The sequence below is a fragment of the Oncorhynchus nerka genome, linkage group LG24, assembly GCF_034236695.1.
Source record: "Oncorhynchus nerka isolate Pitt River linkage group LG24, Oner_Uvic_2.0, whole genome shotgun sequence".
Lineage (NCBI taxonomy): Eukaryota > Metazoa > Chordata > Actinopteri > Salmoniformes > Salmonidae > Oncorhynchus > Oncorhynchus nerka.
The window spans coordinates 36,075,737-36,096,413 of NC_088419.1; the positions used below are offsets into that span (position 1 = coordinate 36,075,737).

The following is a 20,677-nucleotide window of genomic DNA, read 5'->3' on the forward strand; positions in this document are numbered from 1 at the left end:
GTTTATCTCAATACTTTGTTATATACCCTTTGTTGGCAATGACAGAGGTCAAACGTCTTCACAAGGTTTTTACACACTGTTGCTGGTATTTTGGCCCATTCCTCCATGCAGATCTCCTATAGAGCAGTGATGTTTTGGGGCTGTTGCTGGGCAACACATACTTTCAACTCCCTCCAAAGATTTTCTATGGGGTTGAGATCTGGAGACTGGCTAGGCCACTCCAGGACCTTGAAATGCTTCTTACCAAGCCACTCCTTCGTTGCCCAGGCAGTGTGTTTGGGATCATTGTCATGCTGAAAGCCCCAGCCACGTTTCATCTTCAATGCCCTTGCTGATGGAAGGAGGTTTTCACTCAAAACACATACATGGCCCCATTCATTCTTTCCTTTACACGGATCAGTCGTCCTGGTCCCTTTGCAGAGAAACAGCCCCAAAGCATGATGTTTCCACCCCCATGCTTCACAGTAGGTATGGTGTTCTTTGGATGCAATTCAGCATTCTTTGTCCTCCAAAGACGACGAGTTGAGTTTTTACCAAAAAGTTATATTTTGGTTTCATCTGACCATGTGACATTCTCCCAATCTTCTTCTGGATCATCCAAATGCTCTCTAGCAAACTTCAGACAGGCTTGGACATGTACTGGCTTAAGCAGGGGGACACGTCTGGCACTGCAGGATTTGAGTCCCTGGTTGCGTAGTGTGTTACTGATGGTAGGCTTTGTTACTTTGGTCCCAGCTCTCTGCAGGTCATTCACTAGGTCCCCCGTGCGGTTCTGGGATTTTTGCTCACCGTTCTTGTGATCATTTTGACCCCACGGGGTGAGATCTTGCGTGGAGCCCCAGATCGACGGAGATTATCAGTGGTCTTGTATGTCTTCCATTTCCTTATAATTGCTCCCACAGTTGATTTCTTCAAAACAAGCTCCCAAATTAATTAAAAATCCTACAATGTGATTTTCTGGATTTTTTCTGGATTGGTGGCTGACTAAATACTTTTTTGCCCCACTGTATATTAGCAACTGGGACTGAGGAGCAAGCCGTTTACTCTGGGCACATCTGTGCACCTTTCATCCAAGCTACTCAATACTGCCCCTGCAGCCATAAGACGTTTTAACAATAGGCTATCTAACTACCTACCCAACGTTTATTGACTTGATTATTCCCGTCATTCTTAGCTTAGCTAAATGGTATAGTCGTTGTGCGTTCTCAATGGACATTCGGGTGCTTTCGTAAATTCGCTCTGGCTATCTACTCTGATTTCAGAGCACTCTCTTCTGAGTGTACCAGAGGTTAGAATAATGAATTTACGAGCGCTCAACATCGGTTGAATATGGCCGGTGTCAGTTAAGGCAATTGTTGCCAGCAACACATTTAGTCACCAACGCTCTAGATAACATGAAAACTGCCTAACCAGCTCTATTTGGGCGAGTAAAATGGTCACTCATTTGTTTCTGGAAGTAGCTAGCAAGCTAGCTAACGTTAGCTTGGGTGCTTGACTGCCGTTGTCAGGTCAGAACGCTCGAATCAACCCTTACTCCTCGGCCCGAGCGTCCAGTGTGCTCCGAAAGCAAAATGCTCTGAATTTACAAACGGACAATCTGACAATGCTCTGAATTTTCGAGCGCACTCTGGCACTCCAGATTGAATTTAACAACACACCCAAAGTTGTAAAATGTCTAACTAGTCATTTGTTTTGCTAACTAGCTAGCAAGAGGTTGCATAGCAGCAGCATCAACTTCCGGTAGACTGGCAAAGAGCTAGTACTGAAAGGATACTGTTCCGTTGACAGTATACTAAAATGAACTAATAGCATATGTAATATATACTCATTAAGTATGTAGTATACAGTATGTTAGTATGGGTATTTGAACACAGCTAGGGTCTCAACTTACTGTTAAGAGTATGAATATTAGAATACATAAGGTGCAATTTCGAAATTGGTTGTGCATCAGCAGTTTTTCTCATTATGTCAGTCACTGACAGTCACTCAATTAGCCATGTTCTAAACGTGTAGAAATCTTGTCTGAATACAGACTGGGCAAGCAGGGCACGTGCCGAGAGGCCCTGACCTTCTGGGGCCCCCATTGATTTAGTTAGTCATTCTCACTCAGATATCATATTAACATGTCATAAGTCCTTACAAAACGTTGAAGAAATTGAAGAAAACTTGCTTTAAAACTGCCACATTTTCTCTACGCCTCTTTGCAAAATGTGTAAAGATGCACTATGCAGAATTCACTCCGCCATTTCCTGGTTGCTAAAATTATAATAGTTCGCTTAATTTCAGTTTATGTGACAAAACAGGTATAGTGTAGATAAACATTGTACCATCTAAACCGCTGTGAAAAATATATTTTCCATTACCCAAAATATTGAATTTTCAGCTGTCTGAAACTGGTGTACAAAACCAAAAGTAAAAAGGTGTAACAACTAAACTTAAGAACAAGAATCATAGAAATAGAGCACATAGAACATATCTGCCGCTTCTTAGACTTGCTGTCAATGAGAATGACAGATCTATAACACACATGTCAATGTGAATTTGGTCAAGTTGTCCAAAAAGTTACATATTGCAGCTTTAACATTTTCTCTCCACGTCAAGTGGGGGGCCACTAAAATGTTTTTTTTTTGCCACGAGATTGGAGCCCCCCGACCAAATCTCACTTAGAGCCTCCAAAAGGCTAGAGCCGGCCCCGGGTTTTATGTGTTGATACCATTCCACTGATTCTGATCCAGCTATTACCATGAGCCGGTCCTCCCCAATTAAGATGCCACCAACCTCATGTGATTGAGCGTCATGGGTAAAAACACACGAACATCTTCACCGTCACGCAAGCATTTCCGCAAACTTTCCTGTTGTCTCTTGGTCTGGTCGTCTACATTGGTAATCGTTGTTACGGAATTATCAGACTAAAAACGTTTCAATTCCAGGCCAAATATGGCTGAAAGCAAAACTACCGATCCAACAGCCACGGAGGCTGGAGAGGAAAAGGACTGGGCAGCAGCAAAAGCCTTTTTTGACCGTTTAAAAACAAACAAACCTAGACCTGTAAGTGATACATTCGCATATTGGGGCGGCAGGGTAGCCTAGTGGTTTGAGTGTTGGTTCAAAACCCCCGAGCTGACAAGGTACAAATCTGTCGTTCTGCCCCTGAACAGGCAGTTAACCCACTGTTCCTAGGCCGTAATTGAAAATAAGAATTTGTTCTTAATTGACTTGCCTAGTTAAATAAAGGTAAAATAAAAATATATTGTTTGCAGATAAGTGTCAATACGGGTATATTTGCTGCTAATCTCGTATCGTAATTTTATTCTGTTTTGCAAACAGCCCAAACCCCAGAATGCCGTTACTATCGCCGTCTCCTCTCGCTCCCTGTTCAACATGGTTGCAGAGGGGAAGATCTACAAAGAAGATGGGGTCGAGAAGTATGTGGCCTATCAACAGGAGCACGACAATGAGCCGCTCATGCCAGGGGTGGCGTTTCCTCTAGTGAAGGTAGGTTAATTCAGAGAGTGATTGAAGGACATGGCCTACCGTCAAGTCTGCAAGGAAAAGGCAGAGTGTGCCCTTACAATTATTATTATTGCAGTTTTGAAACTGCAGTAAAAGTGCACTAACTGCAGTCGACTGTGGTATTTCGGGACGCAGGGATTGCAGAACTGCGGTTATACTGAAAAATTACTGCGGTAAAGTTATTTTGGATGTAGTATTTTCAGCCTCCTGCAGTTATACTGCGCTCTGACTGCAATCTTTTTGGTAAGGGGTATTAGATTCTGTTTATAGGCAAATTGGCTCTGGCAGCAAAAACAGCCAAAATATTAATTTAAACACAGATCGATTCTCAATTGCATTGAGGTTCTAGAAACACAGCCCCCTACTTTCATATCACATCAAAATAATTTCACGAATGCAAGCATATTGTATGGCTGTCATTCATATTCCATTCACCCAGCTCAATGTAACATCGATAGGTTTAGGCTACTACATGATACTCAAATTTGGACTTCAGTTCACAACAGCTGCCTGTGACCAGGCAAAAAACCCATTTGTAAACCCACAATACAATCCATGTGTACAATCACGCAGTACAGCAAATGAATGCAAGTCAAGGTCAGCTTGGCCAGCTTGCATAAATAGCAGTCCTCTCTGAGGCAGGTTGTTGAGTAGGCTAAATTAACTGCATTAACTAGCTAAGTAAGTGAAAGGTCAACTCTGAAGGGAAAAAAATACAATGAAACATAGCTAGCTCTCTCGGCTTCTTCTCATTAATTTTTGGAAGAAATTAATTTAACTGTTCGATTGTCTCTCTTTCTGAATCAACTACTCACCACACTTTATGCAGTGCTAGCTGTAGCTTATGCTTTCAGGACTAGATTAATTCTCTGATCCTTTGATTGGCTGGACAAGATGTTAGTCCATACTGCAAGAGCTCTAGGTTGGAGGAAAGTCTGTGAAAGTCATCATAATTTCTGTTTAAGTATATGAGGGGGTGTGAACGTTAAAATGTTTAAACAAAAAAAATATGGATCCTTAAAATGTAAAACATTTACAGTACAGTTGGCTAGCTTGCTCTTTCTCTTTGCAAATCATGCGAGTGTGTGTGTTCAGTCTTTTGGTCATTTGCGTGTAGAATATCCTAGCCTATTTATTGATGATAGGCCCTTCTTTACTGAAGGTGCCAGATCCAACTTTTGATTGCAGATAGATAAGCCTAGTGCATAGTTCTGCCTGGTGGCCGACCTACCTATACTGTGCCCCTCTCCTCTCTCTCCCCGACCCTTTGTAGCTCATTATGAAAGATGCAAGTGTTTGTGTTCGGAAGTACGGCAACTAATCAGTCTCCTCCTTTCCAGAAATACTGAATCTTAGGAGTTAATTCCTAGTGGCTGTTTTCTTTCAAATGTCACGGTATTTAACACATTTCAAAGTACTTTGTTTTGGAGAGAGTGGTCTGCGCGTAAGATTATTTGATTGATATTTCTGGTCGGCTAGTGATTGACGTTATTCCGTTTCAAAAGTGGCATTCCTTTACAGACAAGTAAAATGGCGTAGCAATTCGGCATTTAAAAAACGGTGTACCTTACAGACAGACAAACATGTCATAGCTGAGGTGCTTTCAAGGGTATATGACTGCGGTAGATATACAATTCATTCGGAAAGTATTCAGACCTTCACTTATTCCACATTTTGTTAAATTTCAGCCTTTTTCTAAAATAGTAGTTTTTTGTTCCTCAATTTACACAGAATAGCTCATAATGACAAAGCAAAAACAGGTTTTTAGAAATAGTTATATTTTAAGCAACCATCACATTTACATAAGTATTCAGACCCTTTACTCAGTACTTTGTTGAAGCACCTTTTGGCAGCGATTACATCATTAAGTCTTCTTGGGTATGACGCTACAAGCTTGGCACACCTGTATTTGGGGAGTTTCTCCAATTCTTCTCTGCAGATCCTCTTAACTTCTGTCAGGTTGGATGGGGAGTTGCTGCACAGCTATTTTCAGGTCTCTCCAGAGATGTTCGATCTGGTTTGGGCTCTGGCTGGGCCACTCTAGGACACTTGGAGACTTGTCCCATAGCCACTCCTGCATTGTCTTGGCTGTGTGCTTAGGGTCATTTTCCTGTTGGAAGGTGAACCTTTTCATTAACGATCTGTCTGTACTTCTGTTCATTTTCCCCCCCTCGATCCTGACTAGTCTCCCACTCCCTGCCGCTGAAAAAAATCTCCACAGCATAATGCTGCCACCACCATGCTTCACGGTAGGGATGGTGCCAGGTTTCCTCCAGACGTGAAGCTTGGCATTCAGGCCAATGAGTTCATGGTCTGCGAGTCTTTAGGTGCCTTTTTGCAAACACCAAGCAGGCTGTCTTGTGCCTTTTACTGAGGAGTGGCTTCCGTCTGGCCACTACCATAAAGGCCTGATTGGTGGAGTGCTGCAGAGATGGTTGTCCTTCTGGAAGGTTCTCCCATCTCCACAGAGGAGCTCTGTCTGAGTGATTTCTCAGTTTGGCCAGGCAGCCAGCTCTAGGAAGAGTTTTTGTGGTTCCAAACTTTATCCATTTACGAATGAAGGAGACCACTGTGTTCTTAGGGACCTTCAATGCCGCAGAAAGGTTTTGGTATCCTTCCCTAGATCTGGGCATTGACACAATCCTGTCTCTGAGCTCTACGGACAATTCCTTCGACCTCATGGCTTGGTTTTTGCTCTGACAAGCACTGTCAACTGTGGAACCTTATTTAGAGAAGTGTATCCTTTTCCAAATCATGTCCAGTCAATTGAATTTACCACAGGTGGACTCCAAAGTTAACACAGTTGCAGCCAACAGTGTTTTTTAGTGACATGTTTGGCGTCTGTCCTCTGTTTACACACAGGTGTTCGAAGACTCATTTAGCTAATTAGCAAATGCAGCCGACTGTTGTCCAACCTACCCCTAGACATCTGGCAATTCTGGGAAATGCCAGATGGGCTGGACCAGTTAATTTGTTGGTTTTATTTGATTTTATTTGTGCAATTTCTGTTATACTAATCTGCCAAGATGGGCCGGCCTGATTTTCTGGTAGGCTGAGGTCATGCAAACTCATATTCAAAGTGAAACGCGGCATAGCTAAAGATACTTGTTCCGACACTGTCATCAGTTAGACAGACATCATGGATCATAAACTGTAAGGGTGGGTGTCACTGCCTATAAACTTAGGAAGAGCACATTTTACATTTCTTCTTACTCAAAATGTCATTTTTTTTGCAGCTAAAACCATGATTTGGGCAAACGGTAAAGTGCATTAGCCTCATGATTCCTGTAATGAAAGTGTGTGCCCTGTGCCTGTTTTCACTGGGGCCTGCTTCTGTAATGAGCAACCCCCCCCCCCCCCCTCCCCCTAATGCACATGAGGGAAAAATGTGTTCTAATCGTATGACATTTCATAATGTAATTGGGGGGAAACACAGCTTTGGAAGCTTTGTCCCCCTTTTCCTGGTTGACGATTGGAGGGCCTTCGCTTTCTGCAGGTATCATTTTTATTTCTCAACGCTCAATAGCAATTATTTTACCACCTAGATATTTGATATGGCTTTGAGATATGGAGCGGTACACGTGCGAAATGCGCAAAGGACATTGCAAGTGTAGTGTAGGCCTATAGGTCACATGGGTAGTAGACTACAAATGCAAAGTGCTTTAGGACATAAAATGTACTGTTGGTTGAATACATGGCTACTAGCAGTGGGTGTTAGAGTTGTCGATCTAGTTCATTTTGTTTTGAGTTTCCACTTCCTCAGGTTTTGAACATTACGATGTATCATCGCTATTGAACTAAAAAAAAAAAAATCTGGAGTCCTTTTTTGACAGAAATATAGCAGCTATAGTCTAATTGTCAACCCATAATACATGACAATTACTGGGTTAGGTTGCATTGAGTCATGCATTCCTGCTTGTACATGTTAGATGAAACAATGTTACACTTCTTTGGAGGGGGGCCTCTGTCCAAGGCAATTGATCCCATCACCCAGAAGATATGTGAGATGATTCCCCAGCAGTTTGCCCCTCTCCATAACTCCTATGATAACCACCCACAACTCGACCCAGCAATATTTAGTAAGCATAAATAACTGGTAAATATCAATGCCTTATAATTCACGTTAAAACTAACGTTAATGCAACTTCACTACAATGTTACCGTTATCAGGCCCGTTCAGATTGTTGCATAACATCATAATTCGTACCAAGGCTGGGCATGTCATAAGCCCATAATTCAATTGTTGTACAAAATGGGCACGTAAATAGCCTACTAATCATTTGTTAATTATCATCACACGCAACAGGATTCACCCTGTCTCTAATTAATCTCTGAGGAACTCTTGTCACTTTGGTTTCTCCACAGTAGATGTGCAGCCAATTTATCAGTTAAACCACCTCAAGTGGCAGTTTAGAATTAATCTCCAATCTAAGGTATTTTTTTTAATTTTTTATTCGTTGAGCAACAGGTTTGAAGTGAAAAATAAACTTAGATTAGAGGAAAGATTTAATTTAAATGTGGAATTTGTTGCACCAAGATTATTAGAACTCTTAAACTGGGTTAGATCAAGGTTTAATCCATGTTGGTGTGAACCACCAACATGGGCCGTGCTGATTCAGGAGAACATGTACGAGTTTGCAACATAGCCTAAGTCGTTAGCTTGGCTTTTCTAACGTCTAATGCTTAAGCAGACAGGACAAAAGCAGCACAGAGTGACAGCAGAGAAGATGCTTAGACTAATAGACAGCACAACAGGGTGGCAAACCAACATGGTTAGAGAAGAGGCCCAGTTATAGTGGTGAGTTGTAAAAACACCACTGGAAATGCATATTTTTTTAAACATGAGCTGGATAAAAGAGGAGGACCATGTGTTGCCAGTCACTGGAACAGAAAATGGTTGAGAAACGCTGATTTGTACTACCAATGTAATGTCAGCACTATTGCCTGTCAGGGTATAGTGTGTGTGTTGTTGGTGGCCTACCGGGGATTGGTAGCATGATGGTGGTTTATACAGCGACGTGGGCTGGTGTGGATAAAATGCCAGGGCCGAATTCTTGTCCCCTTCCACCCCTGTGCATTTATCAGTACATGTGAGTGTGCCTGCCTGCATATGTATATATGTTGCAACTTGGGACTAAATAGTCTGAAGCAACCACCTGTAAGTAGTTGCTCTAGTACCCACCAGTCAGGTTTTGACTTTACCCCTGTGTCAATTCTGCCCTAAAAACAAACACACACACACACACACTGCAGGCTCTGATGAATGTGAACGCACGGCTGAGGCGGCTCTACCCCGACAGCGACGAGTTGTTTGACATCGTCCTGATGACGAATAACCATGCCCAGGTCGGGGTGCGCCTCATCAACAGCATCAACCACTACGGTTCGTGGTCGACACGCTCAGCCATACTACAGTGCTATAAGCAGAGAAATACAATGACCAGTAATTCTAGTAATTATATTTCTTTGGTTATAAGACTCACTACTTCTGTGCTGCATTTCGCTGAATGACTGGTATTTTTGACCAAATGTTTTTTTATTAATAGTTAAATAGCTGTTTTGTGTGGATGTTAGTGGCCATCTTTGGCTACCAGCCTGATGACGATATATCAGATTTCTATTGGGTTCTGATATGTTTTTGTTTTTCACTCTCCCTGACAGATTTAACTATTGAAAGATTCTGTATGACTGGAGGGGAAAGCCCTATTGGCTACCTGAAGGCCTACATGACCAACCTGTACCTCTCAAAGGATGGAGAGCAAGTCATCGAGGCCATTGAGGAGGGTAATTGATAATGCTACTTTCCTTTATTGTCCTATAGGGATTAAACTGTTTTAGTTTAGCTTGGATACTGCGTTTCTAACAGAGTTAAAAAAATTCAACTGTAGACGTACATTGTGGGAACGCTTTATAGGTATAATATAGCCTACAGATGTAATACATTATGATACCATTGTTATGAGCATGTATAAGCCCCTTATAATGTCTTTATAAATAGGCATTGCAGCAGCGACCACGTTTGCGTCCGGAGATGTGGAGAACCAGCTATCCGACACACAGCTGAAAGTTGCCTTTGACGGGGACGCCGTCCTCTTCTCTGATGAGTCGGAGATCATCGTGAAACAACACGGCCTGGACACGTTCTTTGAGCACGAGAAGGAGTTTGAGAACAAACCTCTTGCACAGGTGTTCGAGTACATGCCTCCATTTTTCTTGTAGCTTTTCGTTTCTGATTCACTTTTTTTTTTTAAGATGGGTAACACTTTATTTGGAGTCTCCCTATAGAGGGTTATAGATTAGAGGTCGACCGGTTATGATTTAACGCCAATACCGATTATTGGAGGACCAAAAAAAGCCGATACTGATTAATCGGCCAATTCTTTTTATTTATGTATTTGTAATAATGACAATTACAACAATACTGAATGAACACTTATTTTAACTGAATATAATACATCAATAAAATCAATTTAGCCTAAAATAAATAATGAAACATGTTCAATTTGGTTTAAATAATGCAAAAACAAAGTGTTGGAGAAGAAAGTAAAAGTGCAATATGTGCCATGTAAGAAAGCTAACGTTTAAGTTCCTTGCTCAGAACATGAGAACATATGAAAGCTGGTGATTCCTTTTAACATGAGTCTTGAATATTCCTAGGTAAGAAGTTTTAGGTTGTAGTTATTATAGGACTATTTCTCTCTCTACCATTTGTATTTCATTAACCTTTGACTATTGGATGTTCTTATAGGCACTTTAGTATTGCCAGTGTAACAGTATAGCTTCTGTCCTTTTCCTCGCTCCTCCCTGGGCTCGAACCAGGAACACATCGACAACAGCCACCCTCGAAGCAGCGTTACCCATGCAGAGCAAGGGGCGCGAGTGACGTTTGGAACGCTATTAGCGCGTACCCCGCTGACTAGCTAGCCATTTCACATCGGTTACATGCGCCTAATCTCGGGAGTTGATAAGCTTGAAGTCATAAACAGCGCAATGCTTGCCGCACAACGAAGAGCTGCTGGCAAAACGCACAAAAGTGCTGTTTGAATGAATGCTTACGAGCCTGCTGCTGCCTTCCACCGCTCAGTCAGACTGCTCTATCAAATCAGACTTAGTTATAACATAACACACAGAAATACGAGCCTTAGGTCATTAATATGGTGGAATCCGGAAACCATAATCTCGAAAACAAGACATTTATTCTTTCAGTGAAATACGGAACCGTTCCGTATTTTATCTAACGGGTGGCGTCCATAAGTCTAAATATTCCTGTTAAATTGCACAACCTTCAATGTTATGTCATAATTACGTAAAATTCTGGCAAATTAGGCGGCCCAAACACTTGCATATACACTGACTCTGCGTGCAATGAACGCAAGAGAAGTGACACAATTTCACCTGGTTAATATTGCCTGCTAACCTGGATTTCTTTTAGCTAAATATGCAGTTTAAAAAAATATGCTTCCGTGTATTGATTTTAAGAAAGGCATTGATGTTCATGGTTAGGTACACATTGGCGCAACGATACGCACCACATCAATTATATGCAACGCAGGACACGCTAGATAAACTTGTAATATCATCAACCATGTGTAGTTAACTAGTGATTATGATTGTTTTTTATAAGATAAGTTTATTGCTAGCTAGCAACTTACCTTGGCTTACTGCATTCGCATAACAGGCAGTCTCGTGGAGTGCAATGTAATCAGGTGTTTAGAGTGTTGGACTAGTTAACTGCAAGATTGAATCCCCCGAGCTGACAAGGTAAAAATCTGTCGTTCAGCCCCTGAACGAGGCAGTTAACCCACCGTTCCTAAGCCGTCATTGAAAATAAGAATGTGTTCTTAATTGACTTGTTTAGTTAAATAATGTTGTGAAAAATTATTTTTTAAATCTTCCAAATCGGTGTCCAAAAATACCGATTTCCGATTGTTATGACAACTTGAAATCGGCCCTAATTAATCGCCCATTCCGTTTAATCGGTCGACCTCTATTATAGATGTTCAACTTACTATCAACAAACGTTTTAACTAACACACCCACTTACTCTAATCCGAGACCTAACCTTAACCCTTGTAAGTTGTTGCGTATCATCCGTGGTATTTGATTGATTGGTGATAGTTTGAGCGTCTAAAGACCATCTATAATAGGAGAATGTTCAAATAAAGTTGAACCCATTTGTTTTATTTGCTTAGATTATTTTTTTTTAAATACAAAAATTATGCAATGCCAACCCTATGTCTCGTTCATTCACTCAGGGTCCCTTAAAGTGTTTCCTGGAGGTGCTGGGGATGCTCCAGAGGAAGTTCTACGCCAAGAACGAGCGTATGACCTGCCCCATTCGTACCTACCTAGTAACATCCCACAGTGCAGCCAGCTCAGGGGTCCGCGTCCTCAAGACACTCAGGAGCTGGGGCCTGGAGATAGATGAGGCCCTGTTCCTAGCCGGGGCCCCTAAATGGCCTCTCCTGCAGAAGATCCAGCCTCACATCTTCTTTGATGACCGAATGTTCCACATTGAAGGTGCCAAGGAGCTGGGGACTATCGCTGCACACGTGCCTTATGGGATTGGACAGAAGTACCACAAGGGGATATTTATTGAGCAGCCTGCCAAAGACACGACGTAGTGAGCCTCCTAGGGGTGGGAATGTAGAATACATTATGCAAATAGTTAGTTGCGCACAACCCTGTCATCAGCAGTCGTTTTTGTTTTGTGCTGGATTTTGTATTTTTAAAAATAAAGCTACTGCTACTAAAATATTTGTATCAGCATATACTGTAGTAAAAATGTACTACTCACCTCAGGGATTTTTGCTAAAATAAAACAAGTTTACAATGTCACCTAATGTTCTGTTTCATAAGGAGAAAAGGGAGAATACTTTTCTGCAATATTCATCATATTCCAGTTGTTAATTACAGAATGTACTATCTAGTTTTTGTGTGAAAATGTATTTCATGAAGTGTGTTCACATTTCACACAGGGAAGTGTTTTATAGCTTTAGAGAAGGACATTTGAGACAAATGTGTATTTTACAGTAAAATGTCAAAAATAATGTAAACAGTTGTGTACATGAGGGATACAAAGTATATTGAAATTAGTTGCTTCCACACAGGTGTGGTTCCTGAGTTAATTAATCAATTAGCATCCCATCCTGTATAAAATAAAACAAATGCTGGGCATGCCATTATTTTTGCCTACCATCCCTATGCCCCCATGGGATGACAATGCCCCCATCCACAGGGCACAAGTAGGCACTGAATTATTTGACGAGCATGACAACTATGTAAACCATATGCCATGGCCGTCTCAGTCACCAGATTTCAACCCAATTGGACAACTATGGGAAATTCTGGAGTGGCGCTTGAGACAGCGCAGGTGTCTCGTCCCTCCAAAAGAGTTCCAGACACTTGTAGAATCTACGCCAAGGTGCATTGAAGCTGTTCTGGCTTGTGGTGGCCCAACGGCCTATTAAGACATTTTATTTGACTGTTTCCTTTATTTTGACCTGTATATTCTCGTCACTCCTGCATCTAGACTTCTGCCCATGCATGTCATGGTTTTGTGTACTGCGGTTTATCATAGCTTTGAAATTCTTTGCGTAGAGGAACGTTAAGGATATGTGCATAGTAAAGGTATGAAAGGGAGCATTTACAAGGTACATTTGAAGTGGGAAGTTTACATACACCTTAGCCAAGTACATTTCAACTCAGTTTTTCACAATTCCTGACATTTAATCCTAGTCAAATTGCCTGTTTTAGGTCAGTTAGGATCACCACTTTATTTTAAGAATGTGAAATGTCAGAATAATAGAGTGATTCATTTCAGCTCTTTTTTTTCTTTCACCACAATGACCAGTGGGTCAGAAGCTTACATACACTCAATTAGTATTTGGTAGCATTGCCTTTAAATTGTTTAACTTGGTTCAAATGTTTCAGGTAGCCTTCCATAAACTTCCCACAATAAGTTGGGTGAATTTTGGCCCATTCCTCCTGACAGAGCTGGTGTAACGGAGTCAGGTTTGTAGGCCTCCTTGCTCGCACACGTTTTTTCAGTTCTGCCCACAAATTTTCTATGGGATTGAGGTCAGGGCTTTGTGATGGCCACTCCAATATCTTGACTTTGTTGTCCTTAAGCCATTTTGCAACAACTTTGGAAGTATGCTTGGGGTCATTGTCCATTTGGAAGACCCATTTGTGACCAAGCTTTAACTTCCTGACTGATGTCTTGAGATGTTGCGTCAATATAGCCACATAATTTTCAATCCTCATGATGCTATATATTTTGTGAAGTGCACCAGTCCCCCCTGCAGCAAAGCACTCCCACAACATGATGCTGCCACCCCCGTGCTTCACGGTTGGGATGGTATTCTTCGGCTTGCAAGCCTCCCCCTCTTTCCTCCAAACATAACGATGGCAATTATGGCCAACCAGCTCTATTTTTCTTTCGTCAGACCAGAGAACATTTCTCCAGAAAGTACGATCTTTGTCCCCATGAGCAGTTGCAAACTGTAGTCTGGCTTTTTTTATGGTGGTTTCAGGTTATGTCGATATAGGACTCGTTTTACTGTGTATTTAGATCATTTTGTACCCGTTTCCTCCAGCATCTTCACAAGGTCCTTTGCTGCTGTTCTGGAATTGATTTGCACTTTTCGCACCAAAGTAAGTTCATCTCTAGGAGACAGAACGCGTCTCCTTCCTGAGCGGTATGACGTCTGCGTGGTCCCATGGTGTTTACACTTGCATGCAATTGTTTGTACAGATGAACGTGGTACCAGACAATTTTTTGGGATGATTTCTTTTGATTTTCCCATTATGTCAAGCAAAGAGGCACTGAGTTTGAAGGTAGACCTTGAAAAACATCCAATTTACTAAAATGATGTCAATTAGCCTATCAGAAGCTTCTAAATCCATGACATCATTTTCTGGAATTTTCCACGCTGTTTAAAGGCACAGTCAACTAAGTGTATGTAAACTTCTAACCCACTGGAATTGTGATACAGTGAAATAATCTGTCTGTAAACAATTGTTGGAAAAATGACCCGTGTCATGCACAAAGTAGTTGTCCTAACCGACTTGCCAAAACTATAGTTTGTTAACAAGAAATTTGTGGAGTGGTTGAAAAACGAGTTTTAATGACTTCCACCTAAGTGTATGTAAACTTCCGTCTTCAACTGTAGAATACTTATTGATATGAAAGTGAAGCATTTTGGTTTTCATGCATAGGCTACCATAAAAAACTGGCTTTATTACACTTATTTACACTTAATATCTATTCCACTTTTTACTATCCATTCATTTATCTAATATATTCGTTTTTCCTATTCCATAAAATGACATGACATTGTAAACGCAATTAACCTCAACTTGCAGGTGAAGCTGTATCAGGCTCTTATCAAAATGTCAAGAAAGCTAGTTGACCATATCTACTGTTCCACTTGTAAAATGTTACATGTCAGGCGTTATGCTTACAGTTTCAAATTGAAATAAACATTATGCAAAAGGAAGTCTATTTCATGTTGCACATGTATTTAAAAAAAATTTTTTACATAACACATTTTTGAGGAATTATTCACATTCTTTTAACTCTACTTTCTATACTTAGGAATATCAAGATTGTATTTTTTTATTGTTGTTGCTTTTAACTGAGAATAAAGAGTTTATCGTGTGCGTATAGCAGTACGGTGTTGAATATAGGTTAGAAATAGATTAGAACGGTCAATTTGTTTGTTTAATCTATTATCAAATATCACCAATAGATGGTGCTGATGGCTACAACATAGCTGAATTGTTTTGTTCACTGGTTTGTGATGTTTACATTGGCCTTTGCTTTAGCATTTTTTGCTCTCACGTGAACTGTAGCAATCAAATATCCAAAACCCATTCAGATCCTGGAGTCAAATCTTGCATCAATCAGCCTCCCCCTGCTGGAACCAGAGTTGATCAAAACCCTCTTCCATGCACTTGGAGGAACGCCCCATAGGAGAGCACTGTCATTCACACTATTTAGTGTACGCAAGGTATCTTTTCTGCCTGTTGGGCAACAGACTGCATCTCCATGAGCTGGGCCCAGCCGGCAGTTGCCATGGATACTCTGGGTGCTGACACTAGGAGGACTGAGTAGACACTGCTTGTTTAAGACACAAATCATAACAAAGGATTAGAGGCACAAAGTAACCCCGCGGGGTTCTATGAGATACACCTCGTCCTCATCACACAGGCACTATAATTAGCTGTGTGGGTGTATGCTTGTGTGAAGGTGGAGATCATGGTGTTTATTCAAAGCATTTTACTTTGTAAAATAGGTCATTCACCACATCCACTACCAATATGCACCTACCTATGCAACAGATGGTTGATTGTGGTTGTTGCTCTGCTGCCATGGATGTCTGGGATTGACCTGTATGTGTTTGTGCTTCCCAGAATGAGTTCAAGCCCAAGAACATCAAGAAGAAGAAGAAGAAGGTGAGTATTATCATGTCTGTGGACGAAAACAGAAGGTAAGTGGGGCGGGGGTCTCAACGATAGGAGATGGATTGGGGCGTGTGGCTATGTGGGGTTTATTTCGGATAATCTCTGAAGAGGGGTTTGTATGAACGCTGTCTGTTGGTGATAAGTGTGTGTCGGGATGGGATGGGGATGTTTTGGTGTCTACAGGGATGTCAGCAACAGCAACAGCACTTGACTGTATCGTGCTGCCAGGGAGCTAGCATGTTGCACTTCTTTAGGCTGTGTTACGTAGGACTGACACACACACAGTGATACGGCTGCTTCTTGCCAACAGGAAACTGTGATATGATAATGACATGTATTGAGGTCAGCTGGCCCCGTCCCTTACAAGAAGGAGCAGGATGATTCCCACAGCAGCAACATTATCCAGGTCACCAACCAAAATCTGGGAGGGGCCTAAAATACTGTAATTCAACCAAATGACTATCAACTCACTGTAACTTATTGTAGGTCTATTTATAGAGGAACTTATTCAGTTGTTTAGTGTTAACATTTTTTTTATAAGACATTGGCCTATAACACAGAGTTGGAAGCAGACGTTCAGCAATGACTCTACTATAGACTTCTAGTGTAACAAAGATGGTTCTGTACATATTTAAAAACCTAGATGTATTGAGTTTCAGTGGGTTTTTAGAATGGCTTTACTTTTCCGCAGTGCAAATGTCAGTGTTCCATTAGGCCTTGTGGTTTCCTGTGTCCTGATTCTGGCATTGGACAGAATAATCCTCATAGTATCCTCATCCTCATATTCAATCTCAATTCCACATGATATGGAATTAAATGCAACTGTGGATTGATTATGTCACAATCAATAGAAGAGTCTTTGGTTGCTACGGCGTTGTTAACCTAGATGAACTGTTAGTCATGCAGTCGTGATTATGACTCAATATGTCAGAACACTGAGAAACACCACTGCTGTTTTGTCCATAGAAATAGAATCATGTTCTAGTTCTCTGGTTCCGTCATTCAGGCACAAGACAGAAAGTTGCCTGAAGGCTGTGGATCATTGTATTGTTGACCCAGACGGAGTGTACTTCACAAGGATTGTCTTTTTCTGAGAAAGCTAACCATGGATAACTCTCCTGAAGGTAAGCACTGACTGGACTGATATAAAGGTTGAAAAATGCTGGTAACTTTCCCAAAACTACCAATGGAGCAAGATTTGACTTCATTTGTACAGTCCAATAGTCATGGTGTGCTGAATGTGCCATTGCTGAACCAAGGCGGTGTCCTCTAATCTTCCTCGCGTTCTTTGTTTTAGTGAACCAGGAGCAGGGAGACATACCAATGATCCCATTGGTCCATGAGCCCATGTCAGGGTAAGGGTTTTCTACATAACACAATGTAACATCTGCACATGGGTGCAATCCTAATGAAATGAGAATTGGGTGAGAAAGAATCCTAAAGATGGTCCAATGGACATGGTGAGGTCTCTTTATCTCAAAGTCATGTTTAACTTCCTGATGACCGCTAGGGATGAGATGCAGAGAGCCCAGAATCAGGTGAACAACTTGCAGCAGTCAATGAACCACATGCATGAGCAGCTGAATTCCATGCGGAGGCAGTTTACTGAGTTGCAGAGTGCCCTCTCTCAGGTAGTAGATTAGTCTCCGCAAGAGTAGAATGAGTCATGTGTAGTCATGATGTTATGAAGATTGATGATGATGTCTGGGATTGTGATGATGTTGATGATGATGACTGGAATGGTAATGGTAATTATGTCTTTGTAACTCCTATAATCCACCTGTACTGGATAGCTCCTTGATGACAACATGCCTATGGCACCTAAAGCGGAGGGGATCCAACTGAAGAACGTCACCCCTGCACAGTGGGACAGAATCCTCCCGATAGGAATCATCCAGAGGGAGGATCCCAACAAGAACCAATCATTCCAACAAGGCGTCATCCCAATCAAAAACAATGGAATGGAACAGATGGAATATCATGGACCACCTCCACCTCCCATCATCCCCATGGTGGGATCCTGGGACGCTGGAGTGAATGCTCCACGTTGTGGAGATTTCTATGCCAGGAGAAAAGGTCATAAGAAAAGCCTTATCTTATGAGTGTGTTGTCTAAGTGTCTACGTTGAACAGATTTAACTCAATTCATCCATTTGCCTGTAGCCTTGTTTGTGTTTGGGTTGTGAACAAAGTATCATTGCAAGTTACACCGTCAGCTAGTGATTGTTCTGTAGTGATTGTTCTGTACGGTGACAAGCAGAGTGGCTTGATTTCTCCCACTTGTCACAGATATCCGGAGTAGATATGTGGCGGATCCTGCTTTAATGACCATCACCAAGCCAGAACACTTCGAGGCCAACCCTCAGAGCCAGGCTGGCAGTTGGCCGGTGGCTAAACCTCAGCGCGCAGCACCCCCAGTACAGAAAACACCAAACAGTGGAGGCTGGCTCAGGTGGTTCTTCGGTGAAAAGGAAGAAGTTCCTCAGATGACAAGGATACCAGATGACAAGCCTAATTCTGTAAGGAACCTGTTATGTATATTGTGTATAGAGACACTCTAGTGGATTCATCTATTTCTCAGTGTCTTGATTCACATTGTCTTTATTATCTTCTTCCTTAGATTGTCTGGGATCAAAACCTGCACAGATGGGTTGACGCAAGTCCCATGCCCAAGACTGAGGTGTTCACTTTAATTCACGTCATTAAAGCAGTGGATGACCATCGTATTTCAACTGTAAGAACGTTACTAATACATTTGCACATTTGTTGATATGTTTTCCAGAACAAGCCTGTTCCACCTCCTCCCCCGATGGGGATGTATCTGGGGAACTCTAGTCTCCCCAAAGGAGTGAATCCTTACTCCATGAAAGCAGGTGAATAGCGCTTTAGACTACACTAGGTTTAACTCCAAGACTGTGCCAGCCATTGATAGCCCTCTCCGATGATCTCCTGCTAACACCTTTCCTTCTAACAGCAGATCAAGGAAGCCTAGGGGACAGGTATCCCAAGCTATTGTACCATGGTGGGATCACCACATCGCCTCCATACCAGGGTCCTGGATCGCTCCCTGCCCAGCATGCAACACTCATGGCACCGATGACTGTGCCATTCGATGTTGACAGGCAGAAACTTGGCCCAGGCACTCTACCCTTTTGAGAATCGACACTGAACAATCCTTCTGCAACGATTTATTTAATTAGCTTTAATATACAGCAACACTTGGCTGAAGTTGCAGTGATTTTTAAGTTATTTATTTTTGTCTCACAGGTCGTTTTCCAGGAGGGATCATTTGATATTTCAGCATTTTAAAAGACAAAATAAAATAAGATTTCGGGCTTTGAAAAGTTATTACAAGTCTGTATGTTCACGTAGCTTTGATATGTTTTCTGGCATCCTTTACAAGCCCATCGCTTGTGCACATTTCTCTATGTTACATACTTTACAGATGGGTATATTATTTATACATATGTTTTTCAAAATATATTTAAAAAATAATTCATCTATTTCATAAACATAATATCAAATGTAAATAAAGTGCATTTGAAATTGTACACCAAATATTTCAATATATGACTTTACTGCAGGCCTAGCGTTGTGGGTGGGCCTTAGGGAGCCATGCTCGCCCTACCGCACCTCCTAGCCCGTCCAAATAAAATACATGGTTGAATGAAACTTTGCAAGACTTATATTTTTTTGTTGTTGTTGCTATAACACTAATGTATGATATTTGTCCATTTAAAGTTTTAATTACCGCAAAACATTTTTTATTGTTAAAATAAATATGTCTCAAGAAATTATGACTGACAGGGATTTAGACCTATCATAAATGCATCATGAAGCTCATTTCTCTTTTTGATGAGTCAAATTAATAGTGGGCGGAGTGTTACGTAAACAGCCTTGTGATTGTTCGGAATGTCATGTTCAAGAGTAGGCTACCTTAACTTGTTTTCTTCATCGTGGTCGAAATGAATATTAGAAATTGGTTTGCTAAAAAGAATGCCTCATCTGCTGCAACAAGTAGTCTTAAAACATCTGGCCACAACACAGCAAGGATATGAAATAATTTACTCTTTATTGATATGACATGGACATTCTCAACGGATTCCTTCGTATAGAGTGCATTTGGAAAGTATTCAGACCCATTGACTTTTTCCACATTTTTTTTATTCTAAAATGGATTACAATGTTTTTTCCCCTCCTCAATCTACACACAATAACCCGTAATGACAAAGCAAAAACAGGTTTTTCGAAATGTTTGAAAATGTATTTAAAATTTTTAAAAAACTGATATCACATTTACAGAAGTATTCAGACCCTTTGTATTTTGTTGAAGCAACTTTGTCAGAAAGTCCGGTCTCTGGCCACTGTTCTTGGGGACCTTCAATGCGCCAGAAATGTTTTGGTACCCTCCCCCAGATCTGTGCCTCGACACAATCCTATCTCTGAGCTCTACGGACAATTCCTTCACCCTCATGGCTTGGTTTTTGCTCTGACAAACTGTCAACTGAGGGACCTTATATCGACCGGTGTGTGCCTTTCCAAATCATGTCCAATCAATTTAATTTACTGCAGGTGGACTCCAATCAAGTTGTAGAAACATCTCAAGGTCGAATAAGATATTTCAGTTTTTATGTTTAATAAATTTGCAATAAATTTAAAAAAAAAACTGTTTTCGCTTTGTCATTATGGGGTATTGT

The 20,677-nt window shown here is 41.3% G+C and overlaps 2 protein-coding genes across 2 annotated transcripts; both read left to right on the forward strand.

Moving 5' to 3' along the window:
• Positions 1-2,787: 2,787 nt before the first annotated feature.
• LOC115107914 (cytosolic 5'-nucleotidase 1A-like) lies at positions 2,788-12,351 on the forward strand. The gene is made up of 6 exons (XM_029631680.2): positions 2,788-3,048; positions 3,328-3,495; positions 8,767-8,896; positions 9,175-9,297; positions 9,512-9,699; positions 11,769-12,351. The coding sequence occupies exons 1-6, from the start codon at positions 2,938-2,940 to the stop codon at positions 12,135-12,137; spliced, it is 1,089 nt and encodes a 362-aa protein (XP_029487540.1). The 5' UTR covers positions 2,788-2,937; the 3' UTR covers positions 12,138-12,351.
• A 3,478-nt stretch (positions 12,352-15,829) lies between these two features.
• LOC115107331 (protein transport protein Sec16A-like) lies at positions 15,830-19,607 on the forward strand. Its single transcript, XM_029630732.2, has 6 exons — positions 15,830-17,105; positions 17,279-18,057; positions 18,270-18,499; positions 18,601-18,660; positions 18,763-18,853; positions 18,955-19,607. The coding sequence occupies exons 2-6, from the start codon at positions 17,790-17,792 to the stop codon at positions 19,134-19,136; spliced, it is 831 nt and encodes a 276-aa protein (XP_029486592.1). The 5' UTR covers positions 15,830-17,105; positions 17,279-17,789; the 3' UTR covers positions 19,137-19,607.
• The last annotated feature ends 1,070 nt before the right edge of the window (positions 19,608-20,677 follow it).

What these genes read in the sequence shown, in the direction of transcription:
- LOC115107914 (XM_029631680.2), top strand. Translation starts at nt 2,938, where the DNA reads ATGGCTGAAAGCAAAACTACCGATCCAACAGCCACGGAGGCTGGAGAG. An exon ending in TGGCGTTTCCTCTAGTGAAG is followed by an intron (nt 3,496 to 8,766) that starts GTAGGTTAATTC and finishes CACACACTGCAG; the next exon opens with GCTCTGATGAATGTGAACGC. An exon ending in CATCGAGGCCATTGAGGAGG is followed by an intron (nt 9,298 to 9,511) that starts GTAATTGATAAT and finishes CTTTATAAATAG; the next exon opens with GCATTGCAGCAGCGACCACG.
- LOC115107331 (XM_029630732.2), top strand. Translation starts at nt 17,790, where the DNA reads ATGCCTATGGCACCTAAAGCGGAGGGGATCCAACTGAAGAACGTCACC. An exon ending in CAGATGACAAGCCTAATTCT is followed by an intron (nt 18,500 to 18,600) that starts GTAAGGAACCTG and finishes CTTCTTCCTTAG; the next exon opens with ATTGTCTGGGATCAAAACCT. An exon ending in GTCCCATGCCCAAGACTGAG is followed by an intron (nt 18,661 to 18,762) that starts GTGTTCACTTTA and finishes TATGTTTTCCAG; the next exon opens with AACAAGCCTGTTCCACCTCC.